The sequence below is a fragment of the Gymnoscopelus braueri genome (assembly GCF_963280865.1).
Source record: "Gymnoscopelus braueri genome assembly, chromosome: 9".
Classification (NCBI taxonomy): Eukaryota; Metazoa; Chordata; class Actinopteri; order Myctophiformes; family Myctophidae; genus Gymnoscopelus; species Gymnoscopelus braueri.
The window spans coordinates 10,367,216-10,381,444 of NC_137610.1; the positions used below are offsets into that span (position 1 = coordinate 10,367,216).

The 14,229-nt window shown below is 39.7% G+C and overlaps 2 protein-coding genes across 2 annotated transcripts in view; both read left to right on the plus strand.

Annotated features, from left to right (window-relative positions):
* Nucleotides 1–13,833, plus strand: part of sema7a (semaphorin 7A (JohnMiltonHagen blood group)) — a 33,193-nt gene extending 19,360 nt beyond the window's left edge. Inside the window, exon 15 of the transcript XR_013933798.1 lies at nucleotides 12,900–13,833. The gene's annotated coding sequence lies outside the window, so the exon portion shown is untranslated. The remainder of the gene's footprint in view (nucleotides 1–12,899) is intronic.
* Nucleotides 1,801–10,400, plus strand: LOC308091550 (immunoglobulin superfamily containing leucine-rich repeat protein-like; the record flags this gene model as incomplete). The annotated part of the gene is made up of 2 exons (XM_080437212.1): nucleotides 1,801–1,993; nucleotides 9,246–10,400. Coding segments are annotated over exons 1-2 (1,203 nt in total), but the record flags the coding sequence as incomplete, so codon positions are not given.
* Nucleotides 13,834–14,229: the final 396 nt, after the last annotated feature.

Consider the following 14,229-nt stretch of genomic DNA (forward strand, 5'->3'; position numbering starts at 1 on the left):
ATGGAAATCTTGCCATAGCATGAAGTTACAGGGGCGCAATAGTGAATAGGTAGAATGATACTAGTCTGATGGACGTAAAGTATGTCTCGTATTATATTTTGTCTTTTTATATTTTGTATTTGAAGACGAGTTTGTTTTTATTCACATTTTTGCAATGAAGTATTACATCTATGGAAACAAATATGAAGGAAAAAAATGTATTTGAAACAAAAACAAAAACTTACAAACCATCAAACTGAATTATCTTTGGTACTCTTAATTTACCAACTTGTACAAACTCCCAAATTTACACTTTTCATGTACATTTGTGAAGACAATTTTCGCCTTGGGGAGAATAAACATTATTATTATTATTTATTATTATTTGTCTGTTACTGATATATTCTATTTTTCAGACTTGACTTTTTATCTGTCACAGTGGAAATTAAATAATGATTATTATTATTATTCTTTTTGTGTATTTATTTGTCCGTCCGGGGCTAATCTTGCAAACCACTGGACCAATCGGTTCTTAAATGTCTTGTGCACGCTGCCAGTAGGCCAAGATAGTGTCTCCATGCATTTTATGCACATATGTTTTGAAATATTTAACTTGCAGTGTATAATGGAAGTGAATGACGGCCAGATGGATTTGTTTCCTGCTCCTGGCAGAACAAACAAACTACCCTAGAGCGCACTCTGACACCTTTTATTGTTTGTGATGATCCAATCTGGGAACCCATCGTCAAAGAAAAGGGAAAAACAGCACCCTCTGCAGTTTTTTACCTCTGAATCTGTTCTTGAGAGATAAGTGATGATCAGGCCTCTGCCCTCTCCAAAGAACGTTCCCACCTGGCTTATGTGAGCCGAGGTACATGCTCACTGTGCAGGCCTTGTCCTGGGCTATTGATGTATAGGAGGGATTTAAGTTCTGCTCCAGCTACCAGCTGTTCACAGCAGAACTGAGAAGGGTTTTCAGTGCACCAGTTACAGTGTCCTGGCCTTTCTCCCTGTCGGTGTGTCTCGCTGTCTACCTTCCACCTGCCCTTATTTTTGACAGGATGTCTGTTAGTTGATTTCTCTCTGTCCGATTGTGTGTGTGTCTCCATGACTGCCTGTTACTGTACTTGCTCTGCCTCTCCCGGCCTGTTCCGCACAGTTCGGTGTTCCAGCCATGTTTAGTCCCGTGCTCTCCCGCCCAATCCAGCCCAGTGCCCCAGTCCTGTCCTGTTCTGTCTAGTGCTTTCATTATGTCCAGTGTTCTAGTCTTGTGCCCAATTACTATCCAGTTCTCTGAAGTGTTCCTGTCCAGTCCTTCATTCCTGTCTTGTTCTGTCCAGTGTTCCAGTCCAGTTCCAAACAGAACAGTATTCCAGTCCTGTCATGAACCCCCGTCCATCCCAATCTTGGACTGGTCAGTGGACAATCTTGTCCAGCCCTGTCCTATTATGGTGCTTTTACACTGCATCATGGCACTCTTAACCCTTGCCACTCAGATACTGTACTGAACAACAATGAACATCTGCGACCATGGCAAAAGTCAGTGTAGTGGTAAATACTTATATAAAAGAGAAATATAGACAGGTTGAAATCCTATGATACAGTCAGGACTCAGGAGGCCTCCAGATGACCTCCAGATGTTTCTACTAGCAACACTCAGAGCGTCTGCAAAGGCAGTGGAAAGTTCTAGAAGCAGGGTTTTTACCGTAAGTTCCCAGAAATTAGAAGATCAACATGTTATTGTGTTGTTGCGCAAGAAAAATTGCAACATCGGGTCCTATAAATGTGAGCAGAGGGTTATATTGAGGGGTTCTGCGAGAGAGTCGGAGGATGAGAGGGAGGTGGTAGTTGAACTGAGGGCTGCGGAGCTGACTGCCTGCTAACTGCTATGCTGTGACATGCCGGCACGCAAATAAAGAGATGATGATTGAAGATCTGCCTGGACTAAGTGTCTTTCCATCTATCCATGCACCTGGTGATACAATATCCTAGTCTACAGATATCCCCTTCATCAGTAAGTAAAGAATAGCTATGTTCCCAAAACTGCACTTTTTGGCTGACATGATGTTTTGCTCATCTATTTTGTTTGTTTTTGAGTGGTGCTAGCCACTCCAAGGACTGACTTTGTGTGTATGTCTGTCCGTCGGTCCATATGTTTGCAGACGGCCTCAACATGTTTGTGTCTGGCCTCAACAGCTGCAGCTGATTGCAACACAAAGATGCAAACAGTTACACTAATTATACACAAATAGGAGTGCAACACACACACACACACACGCACACACACACTCACACACTTTAATGTCATCAAAGTCTGTAAAAAGTAACTCATTTAAGTCAAAGCACTTGAAAGTTACTAAATTGAGTAAAAATACTTGCGCACGCACATTCGCGCGCGCGCACACACACACACACACACATACTAAAACGACCGATCTACAATTTGAGTAAACATACTTTAAGTACTTAAAAGTAACTTAAAGGTAGGGTAAGTGATATTTTTTGGTTAAAACAAAAAGTATTTTGTTAAAAGGTTAAAATACTATATTCTGATAGTAATCATTGCTAGAGTGTTTTTTCAGTAACAGATGTCTCCGTGAGTCTCCAGCTCTTTAATAAACAGAAAATACATTTTTCGGTAGGTGTCAAAATCTCAGCCAATCAGGAGAAAGTACCCATTTTTAAGCTTAATTTGTATAGTGTTCCAGTTCCAATTTTTTCTGCTCATTTCTTAGTGTCATCACTTCCAATTTCACTTGTTTAATCTGTATCCTGATTGAGTTCTCTGTCCTGGTTGGATAAAATTGGAAATGAAACTGAAACTGAAACGAAAATGCATTTTCTGTTTAATAAAGAGGTGGAGAGACAAGGAGACTCCTAATACTGAACAAACACTATAGCAATGAGTACTATCAGAATATAGAGCTATTTAACAATTATTTTAACCAACGCAAATCACTTACCCTACCTTTAAGTGAGTTACAATATTTAAAAGATGTTTCTGCCAATATAAAGTTATTTTTAATAATAGCTTAATGAAATGAACTCATGAAAGGCACCACTCTCTTCACACTGGGTGTGATTTTTTAATGCTGAGAAATATTTGTCATTATAAGCTTACAATAGATGGCCTTGATTTTTATTTTAAATTCATGAGCTTCCTGTTAAGTCATTTCTTATCTGACTGAATCAAGTTGACCACTAAAACATTGCAGGTTGAGAATAGCACTGTAAAGATCTTTAACTTAATCTGGTGTAATCCTAGATTGAGTTACCTAACACTGTCATAATATGGCTTTGCACAAGCAGCAAAGTTTCAACATCTAGATTAAAAAACTATTGGTGAGTTTAGTGCAACTACCGATTTAGACAAATATAGTGGTGATTCAGTTCATCACAAATATTGGGTTCCTGTGAGATTTTCAGGAAAGAGCTTTGATTGATTGAATACTTTATTAACAGTTTGCAAAAAGTACAGAGGTACAGTTGTACTAAAAGTGACACAAAAAACCATGAGGGCTTGTTTCCATTGTGGTCCATTTTCCTCACCAACTATGCTGTATGTGACTCATAGGCTGCTTCTCAATGTGATCCATAGCTGTAATTATTAACAACTTGGAATGAAACTGAATAGATTTTCACCAGAACATCTAGCTCAATGTAATAAATTATATGAGAAAATAACAGGTCTATATGACACACCGGGGTAGTTAAGTTCATTGGTCATGTTTCTAGTTTACTGCAAGCTTCTTTTCTCTCAGATATATAAATAGTACTGATGCACTCGGATACACTCTCACGTGTATTACCAAATTATTACTTTTTTTGGTTTCTCCTGGTTTCTCTCCTGGTTTCTCCTGATAGCAGAAAAATGCAGTTTTATAACACATTTGGCTCCCAGTCGGTTTTGGTTACAATAAAGCCACATACTGTAGTGATAAAGTTTGCTATGTGTTAATTATGTGCATATGCTCCTCTGGTCCCTCAGCACGGCAAGGCATGATATAGTGAACACATCACCAAAGTATGCCTTGACCTCCAGCCGCATCATACCAGCTCATCTATTGAGTCAAATGGAGGCTGAGTCAACCTTAAGCTAGTGTAAAGCGATATGGGTTATGTGTATAATTGGCCTCCGCCTGCGAAGATGGTTAACAGTTGCCTAGTTGTTCAGTCAGTGACAGGAATCGATGATTCATGTGTGGTCATGCTTACTCCTCATGAGTCATTTGCAGCAGTGACCCACCCAGGTCAGGCAAGTCTGAGTGAAATTAGACCCAAGCTCTATGTCCATTCAACATCAGATCTAAAGAATGTCATTGATCTCACCCTGTGGTTAACATATTATACCCCCACCATTATGGTCTTCTTTTTTCCCTTCAAAAGGCATTGCTTTGGGAATTTCAGTAACCACTTCCTCACTATCAGCAGCACTGAGAAGTAAAGACTTGATGGCACCACCACTGCATAGTTTACAATCTTGGCTCTGAACCCATTAGAACATATGATTCTTGTCTGCACATGTGCAACAGTCCAAAGAGAACCTAAGGTTTTGTTTTTGCAGTAGTTCTAGTACACAGGCACATGTTTCCTGTTCGTTTCCCGTGTGCTTTTAACTTCTACTTTGAAAGGAAAGAACGCTGGAAGCAACCCAAAACATTCATTACTGAAACAAAACCCCGAACCGGTTTTGTTCTTGACTGCTTTAATATTGAATAGGATAGGGTAGGATGACGTCTATTGATCCCCAACGGTGAAACTGCTTTGCCATCATAGACAAAGACGACATTTAATATACACAACAAAGACCACCAGGCAGACTCATTGAAAGATAGGTACATAGTTCCATTGCAACAATAAGTCAAGTTCTATAAATGTACAAACATACAAATAAAATGCCATGTGCAACCACATGGCACCGGCGGGAATTGATCCAGGACCTTCTAGCTGTGAGGCGACAGCACTACCGACTGCGCCACCGTGTCCCCTTCAAATGAACTTTGACCTGTAAACTAGGCACCTAAAGTTGCTGCCATGTCCTTGTCAATACGGATGGATGTGACCATGTAAGACAGCATCGATGTCAAGGATACTGTGTGAAGACTTAATATATAACCTGTGACAAGGGGTGTTCCCATTACATTTTTGTTGTGTGACTGAGTAGTAGTGGTGGAAAAAGTACAACAATGTTTTACTTAAGTAAAAGTATCAATACTGCAATGTAGAAATACAAAACAATTACTTGAGTAAAAGTACAAAAGTATTGGTTTAAAAATGTTCACAAGTTTTCAAATGGATACAAATCTTTTGAAAATAGCAGATCTACAAGCACACAATGCGTCGGGTGGAGGAGCCTAGAGGAGTTCTGAGCTTCTGTATCTTTAATAGTGAGGAGCAGCAGTGGAAAAAGTACTAAAAACCTTTTACTTAAGTAAAAGTATCAATCCTGCAATGTAGAAGTACTCTGTTACAAGTAAAAGTCCGGAATTAAAAATTTACTTGAGTGAAAGTACAAAAGTATTGGTATCAAAATGTACTTAAAGTACCAAAAGTAAAAGTACTCATTGTGCAAAATGTCCCATTTCACAAGTTTTCAAATGTATACAATTGGAAATAGCAGATCTACCTCGCATTGCAACACATTGTGAGCTTGTAGATTGGCTATTTTCAAATGGCCGAAATTTATATAGGGCTGAAGTGGTTACTGCATGTTATGTTTTTAAAATTAGAAATACTCCAGTAAAGTAAAAAATACCTTAAAATTGTACTTAAGTACAGTACTTGAGTAAATGTACTTAGTTACTTTACACCACTGCTGAGTACCATACAGATTGCATTGATCTTGGTCATTATAATATGGCTATGCCCGTGTAATCAGTCACAGTGTAATTACATGCTATGTACTCTAGGTGTCACTCTCATCCAATATAGAGAGAGAGAGAGAGAGAGAGAGAGAGAGAGAGAGAGAGAGAGAGAGAGAGAGAGAGAGAGAGAGAGAGAGCATTTCAATAGAGAGCATTTCAATGTTGTATTGGTTTATTAGTGTTACTAATGTTGCAATGTTGGCTCTGCACATATATTTATTCTAGTAGGCCTAGTTGTTCATGAAATTGTGTATGTCGGCCTACCAGATGATGGCAGTATTTCAACAGGAGATTGTGGATAATATTAGCTTAAAGCTCCCTTGGTTCCAACTTCAACACAACAGCCTAGGTTAATTTGTCTTTTTATAAATACATATTATTAATGACAGAGTAAAAAACATAATGAAAAAATAAACAAAGAAAGACCTACATGGATTGATTAGGCCTATAGTTTATGAAAGTTTGTCTAGGATAGTTAAATGAAATGACTGACAAGTCATTTCTTTTCTTAAATAATGTGTCCTCTGCTCCTTGCAGTTTATCCTGGTAATGATTAATCCAAGATTCTAAGCCCTTCTCAATCGTAGTCTGAAGCACAATAACCAAATCTCATCCAATTTCGTTGCACTATAGAATTATGTCAAATTTCATCTCACGGGTTCCACTTCATTTAGCTTATGGCTATTTGCAGGTCTTTGTGCATCAAAGGTGAATAATGCACCACAACAGTTTGATCTATAGCTGATAACAGACTAATTCTCCCAGAAACTTAAAATCTTTGCCATATCATATGGCGTTGGAAAACTCTTGTTCGGATGGATCCACTATAGGCTAGACCAGTGGTTGTCAACCAGTGGTCCGGGGACCACCAGTGGTCCTTGGGAGGGTACCAGGGGGTCCCCAGCCAAATTAGTTAACATAGCATCACAATCGTTTCAACCACGTAGCTTTGGCTATTCAAAAATAGCAGATCTACAAGCTCATAGTACGGCAGTGCCCACTATGAGCTTGTAGATCTGCTATTTTTGAAAAATCTTGTGTGCATATCTTATATTTTTAAAGCGAACATTTTTAACTCAAATCTTTGCTTCTGGGGGTCCCTGGCACAACATTTTCAGATGGGGGTCCGCAGCCAAATGTTTAGGGGTCCTTGGCATGAAAAAGGTTGAAAACCACTGGGCTAGACAACAAAGACAATATTATGTTTGCTTTAAAGCTCCCAAAAACGAATGAGATCAAAGATTGGACGTAGCGACAATGTAATAAATAAAACACCATGGTTGTGAATTATGAATTTTCATTGAGGGGTGAAGGAGCCTAGAGGAGGCCTGAGCTTCTGTATCTTTAATAATGCGGAGCAGTGGTGGAAAAAGTACTCACATATTTTTTTTTACTAAAGTAAAAGTATAAATACTGCAATGTAGAAGTACTCTGTTACAAGTAAAAGTCCGGAATTAAAAATGTACTTGAGTGAAAGTACAAAAGTATTGGTATCAAAATGTACTTGAGCTAATGAGCTTGTAGATTGGCTATTTTCAAATGGCCGAAATGTATAGGGCTGAAGTGGTTAATGTATGTTTTGTAATAATAGTCAAAATCTACGAAGTAACTAGTAACTAAGTTGTCAAATAATTGTAGTGGAGTGAAAAGTACAGTATTTGCCTCTGAGATGTAGTGGAGTAGAAGTAAAAGTATTGAAAATAGGAAATACTCCAGTAAAGTCCAAACACCTCAAAATTGTACTTAAGTACAGTACTTGAGTAAATGTACTTAGTTACTTTACACCACTGGTGAGGAGTGAGAGATGGGGAGAGGCTGCGCGTGCACGACCCCTCCACTCTCAGCTCAGGCAGACGCGTGAACGCGCAGTGGATGGAGAGACAGGAAAAGAGGCGTCGGATTCATGCACAGTTTTACCCCGGAGAAAAATGTCTCCTCCACCGCCCATCACCATCAAAAGTCATGTAAAAGGATTGAAATTATTCGAGGACATAATCTTTTTCGACCACTAAGCAACTTAAACTTTATTTCAGACGACTTGTGCCCCAAGAGAGTGATTTTCTTAAACGATAGCCTAAACCGTCGGGATTGGAAATTGACATATTTGGACAGGTAAGACAATTCAATAAAGTAGGTAATTATTATGGAGTTATGTTTATGACAACCTATAAGTCTGTAATCACCCAGATCAGCTTCGATGAATTGAATACACAGGACCCCAATGGAAACGAGCCATATAGTGCTTTCTTGGGTTTAATCCTATTTTAGCATCCCTTTGTATAGAACTGTACTTTTCTGTGCTTTATTTTGCAAACTGCTAAATAAAGTATTCAATCAACCAATCAAAAGCTTTGGAGGGGGGTAAAAACTAAATTTAGTCTCAATTTAGAAAGGTCTATAGCCTAATAGGCTCAGAAGAAAAATAAATAATCAAATTGTTTACTACGTGTTAAGCTGAGCTCTATTGAAATTTGATTACGTGAAATATCACTTAAATTTAACGATACATAGTTTTTGTACCAGCAAACCCGGCGGTTTCAGCACCTCGGACAGCGTCCGAGGGTCCGCGCTGCAGGCAACAAGCGCACCAAGACCACTTTAGAACGGCTAACTCTAAATCAGTGGTTTTCAACCCTTTTCATAATCAAGGTCCATTATTTATTTGGCATCTGAACCACGTATTCATCACCATTAGATGAGCTTTTGCCTCTCAGACCCAAGACAAGAATATTTTGTTATCGTTGGATAAGATTTTGTCCACAATTCCATGCTGTAGGCTATCGATGTGGTACCATAGGAGAGATAACAGGCACACGTAGGATCAAAATAACAATTCTTCTACATCCTCTAATTGTGTAGCGTAAAATGAAACCAAGCGTAAAATGAGGGGTTTCATTTTACACTCTCAAGAGTTAAACAAGGACCACTGGTGGTCCCCGGACCACTGGTTTAGAACCACTGGTCTAAATGATAGCCTATTTCTGTATTTCCGCACTTGCAAACTCATTAAAGCCTGTCATAATAGTCATGATATATATATATATATATATATATATATATGTCATAAGCAGCAAAGCCACAAAACATTGTCAATTCGGCATTCATTTCAAATATAGCCTATCATGGGACACTTAAATTCAAATCGCTTGATAGGCAATAACAACAACAGTTGTCTTCATGTTGCAGTAGACAGTTTTTTATTGTAGGCTCATTTGTAACATCATGTTGCATCAAACTGTAGAATATTCATAAGACAGGCACCACTACTATACTGCTGCTACTACTTGCTGTTAAACATGTCCTCACTGTTAGATATTTCCATTGCCAGAGTTCACATTTCATAGTACATTGAACATTATAGACTATATGAACCTCTAACTTTGTGTTGCGATTGTGTTTCAGGTGCTGAAAATGGCGTCAAGGATTCTGCAGCTCCTTGCCTTATGGACTACTGTGGTTGGCATCGTCCATTGCTGCCCCAAGCTATGTAGCTGCCTGGATAAATATTCCCACCAGTTTGCCGACTGTGCTTACAAAGACCTGCTAGAGGTACCTGCGGGCCTCCCTTCCAACGTGACAACCCTCAGTCTCTCTGCCAATAAGATCAAATTACTAAAAGCCAATTGCTTCAGCAATGTCACCCAGGTGACTTCTCTCTGGCTGGCCCACAATGAGATAGTCACCATAGAGACGGACACCTTGGCTCCACTGGTCCAGCTGCGCAATCTGGATCTGAGCTACAACAAGATAGTCGATTTTCCATGGGAGGACCTGTACAATCTCACAGCCCTGCAGCTCCTAAAAATGAATAACAATGAAATGACTAACCTGCCCAAAGATGCCTTTTCCTCTCTCAAAGACCTCAGGTCCCTGCGCATCAACAACAATAAGTTCATCATCATTGTGCAGGGCACATTTAATCCCCTCTCTTCCATGTCCCACCTTCAGATATTTAACAATCCATTCACCTGCTCCTGCAACCTTCAATGGCTGAGAGATTGGATTACTACAACCAAGATTTCTGTTCCTGAGCAGGAATCCATTCTGTGTGAGGCCCCAGAACAGCTGAAAGGGGCCATGGTTACCAAGACTAGACTGGAATGCAAGGCTCCTGTTGCCACTATAACTTACCAGCCCAACATTGAGAACACTGAGATCTATGAGGGATCCATGGTCACATTAAACTGCGAGACTAACGGAGAGCCGAAACCTGAAGTCACCTGGGCGGTCAATACAGGAAATGAAAAGTTTCAGTTCACCTTGCCTTTTATTACTGAGAGTAGTGATTTACCCATCAATGATAAAACCACCAATGGTCGATTCCTCGTCTTTCAAAATGGCACCCTAATTATTCCTCGTGTGAGTAAAAAGGAAGATGGAAATTATAGCTGCTCTGCAGTCAATGAAGTAGGGAGGGCAAACAGTAGTGTTAAAGTAGCATTGGCTGGTACCCAGAAACATGCCACCAACTCAATGCTTGATACTGCAGCGATTAACCCATCAGTTGACAAATCTGACATTACCCCATCAGTTCACAAGCAACAGAAGATGCCCGAAGATACCTTTGTGCCCAAAGGTAATGGTGTGACAGGACTTATGCCTCCAATGGGATGGGTCATGTGTGTAGCAACTGCAGTTACTTTGTCACAGCTTTTCAAATAGAATCCTTTTTGGAATGAACATCTGTTTCACAACACCCCTGACTCTCTGTAAAGTCTGACTGCTACACATCATTAAATACATCCTAATGAAGTTCTGACATGTGCCCACTGCGGATAAAAGTGCACTTCCGAGGCCAGGGCATAGGTTGGACGGCAGGATATCCACATGCAGATCAGAGAATCCCTCAACTCTTCAATATCTTGGCTTCCTTTTACAATCTAAATATTAACAGATGCTCAGGAAGTAGCATGAACTGAAGTAAATAGAGTGCAATGAAAACGATTTGAGGATACCAGGTAAACATCAAACCTGGCATCTGTCTAAATAATTATGCAATCTAAATAACATACTTCACATTTGTGGACCAGCTAACAGTATGTGTCCATCTAAACAACATAAATAGCATACTGTATGTGAACAAGTAACCAACAAGTAATCGAAAATAGGCAACAAGAAGTGATACAAGGAATGAGGAGAGCTAGAGGTTGAGGTAGAGTCTGAAGGGGTGAGTTTTCAGACTGCAGTGGATTTATGAGTGGGTGTGCAGTACCGACTCAGGCCGTCAGAGGCGGGGAGGTCATTCCACAGCTTGGAATCAAGCAGGGTGAAGAGTCTAGGAGGACACGCAGTGTTGGCCAGGGCGACATAGGGAAGGGAGAGACAGACGTCCTGTGTTGGCTGATCTACAGTATACTTAAAGTGTGTGGAAAGAGGTGTAGGGGTGGATCACAATTCCACTGCTTGGGAGCAATGAGGGAGAAGAGTCTAGGACGCTTGCGGTGTTGGCCACTATGGCCAGAGAGTACTGTAGGGAAGGGAGAGACAGACGTCCTGTGTTAGCTGATTGACAGAGTACTGTTAGTGTGTGGGGTGGATCATGTCCTGAAAGTAAGGGCGTGCCATGCCCTTGTTTCCCTTGGGTCATCACCAGTGTTTTGAATTGGATGCGGGCCGGGCAGCAAGTGCAAGTGAAGTGAATGCAGAAGGGTGAAGACCTGAATACTTAAGGAGGTTAACATTAGGTGAGTTAGACAATTTGTTAGTGGGAAGAGTGGAGAAAGAGTTTCTGATATCAATGGTGACAGGAAGCTTCAGCAGAGAGGGATGGAGGGACCAGTGGAGGGTGGTTAAGGAGAGAGGAGAAGGTGGAGAAGAGCTTCCTTGGTTTAGAGGCAGAGAACTGAATCTTAGTCACCGAGTAGAATGAATGAGATGAGTGCCATCTGCCGTGAAGCAGCTGATGATAGTATCCAGCTCTTCAAGGAGTGGACCAGGGGGACGATAGACCACAATGATGGAAAGAGGGACAGTTTATGTAATTGAGGTGTACAGATTTGCTTGATTGATCAAATATGGAGTGTGTGCAGCAGGTGTCTAATGTCAGTCAGAGTTTGGGCTGTGATGAAACAATTGACCGAAAATAGACAAATTGATTTTTAACTATCCATACTCAGCCCTGCAAGTTAATGCTCAAATCAAGCACACAAGAAAACAATTAACTACTTCATCTAGTCCAGAGACATACTGTAAATTCAACACTTCACTCCTCGAAACTTGCACACTTGCACCTTTTTGAAGATGAGCACATATAGGTAGATTTATATAAAATAAAGGTGTACTCATTAAACTATTTTTAGACCAAAGACCTGAGATATCCTGTGTAACTGGCTTTGTGATTGGTGTAATTACACATTATTGTAGCTATTCTGAAGCCCAGTGGTTGACTGTTTGCCATTTAATTTGTCCTTGCCTATACTCTAGAGGATGGGCAACAATAGAGCAAGTCCCCTGCAGCGATCACTGGTAATGGACCAGAGGGATCAGGAAAGGGTGGAGTGAAACTCCATTGCATGCATGTGAACTTACATAATTTCCCTATCCTGTTAGAACTGGCTTAGTGTAATAACAGGCGTGTCCATTAAATGTTTTGGGAAAACATGTTTCTAACCTGTAGCATGGGTCATTTATGGTTACTTTATCAATGGGGCTTAACCCAAAATGACGTTTGCTGGATCATCAAATGACAGAAACCGGGGTATTCTTAACTGATAAAAACATGACTGTACGGTTTAGATGATTTGCCATCCTTATAGTCTTTGCTCACTAATGGGGCTGAAAGTGATAGATTCAAAAAGGAGAATAAAAAAATATTATTGGTGGGCGAATTTGGGTGGGAGGGTATATTGTATATTGGCTGAAGGATTAACATCATTTAAACAGCAAAACATTTTGAAAATAAAGTACCATGGTTAATAATTAAGTGCCTTTTAAAACAACAAAAAAGTTTAAATTTTGGCCTAATGGTTGCGCTAGAGGAAAGGCCATGGGGTCACTAAAATAAGTAGGGTTCATTTTGCATTTTGCAATCTCCCTATTAGACAATTAGATTATGAGACAACTTGTGTGCGAAGTTGACATTTTGGACTGGGATAACGCTAGAGGAAAGGCCATGAGGTCACCAAATTCAGTCGAGTTCATGCTCTGGGGAGCATGAAGGTACACAGCAAGCCAACCAGTGTTTTTTTTTTAAAATAACTTGTTTGGCCATTTTCTGCACAGTCTTAACCCCATGAACCCTGGTGAATATTCGTCAAAAATCGTATATTTTCCGTGAAGAGATTTGGTGAAGAGGGGGGGCTAGTATAGACCCCTGGGGGACTCCAGTCAATGAAGTATATATGATTTAAGGGGTTAAGCAATAATGCTGCTCTGCTCTTCTTTCACATTTTAAATGAAACAACACTTCATGAAAGCTACTGTAAAAACACAAATATTGTACTGCATTATGGACAATACTTTTATGTTGTCATTGTAGTGTCGTTATGATGCATATTTGGTATTGAGAATAGTGATTTTTTTTTGTTATTTACAGTCAATGGAAATCTTGCCATAGCATGAAGTTACAGGGGCGCAATAGTGAATAGGTAGAATGTCTGATGGACGTAAAGTATGTCTCGTAATACATTATATTTTGTCTTTTTATATTTTGTATTTGAAGACGAGTTTGTTTTTATTCACATTTTTGCAATGAAGTATTACACTATGGAAACAAATATGAAGGGAAAAAAAATATTTGAAACAAAAACAAATCCTTACAAACCATCAAAAACTGAATTATCTTTGGTACTCTTAATTTACCAACTTGTACAAACTCCCAAATTTACACTTTTCATGTACATTTGTGAAGACAATTTTCCCCTTGGGGAGAACAAACATTATTATTATTATTTATTATTATTTGTCTGTTACTGATATATTCTATTTTTCAGACTTGACTTTTTATCTGTCACAGTGGAAATTAAATAATGATTATTATTATTATTCTTTTTGTGTATTTATTTGTCCGTCCGGGGCTAATCTTGCAAACCACTGGACCAATCGGTTCTTAAATGTCTTGTGCACGCTGCCAGTAGGCCAAGATAGTGTCTCCATGCATTTTATGCACATATGTTTTGAAATATTTAACTTGCAGTGTATAATGGAAGTGAATGACGGCCAGATGGATTTGTTTCCTGCTCCTGGCAGAACAAACAAACTACCCTAGAGCGCACTCTGACACCTTTTATTGTTTGTGACGATCCAATCTGGGAACCCATCGTCAAAGAAAAGGGAAAAACAGCACCCTCTGCAGTTTTTTACCTCTGAATCTGTTCTTGAGAGATTAGTGATGATCAGGCCTCTGCCCTCTCCAAAGAACGTTCCCACCTGGCTTATGTGAGCCGAG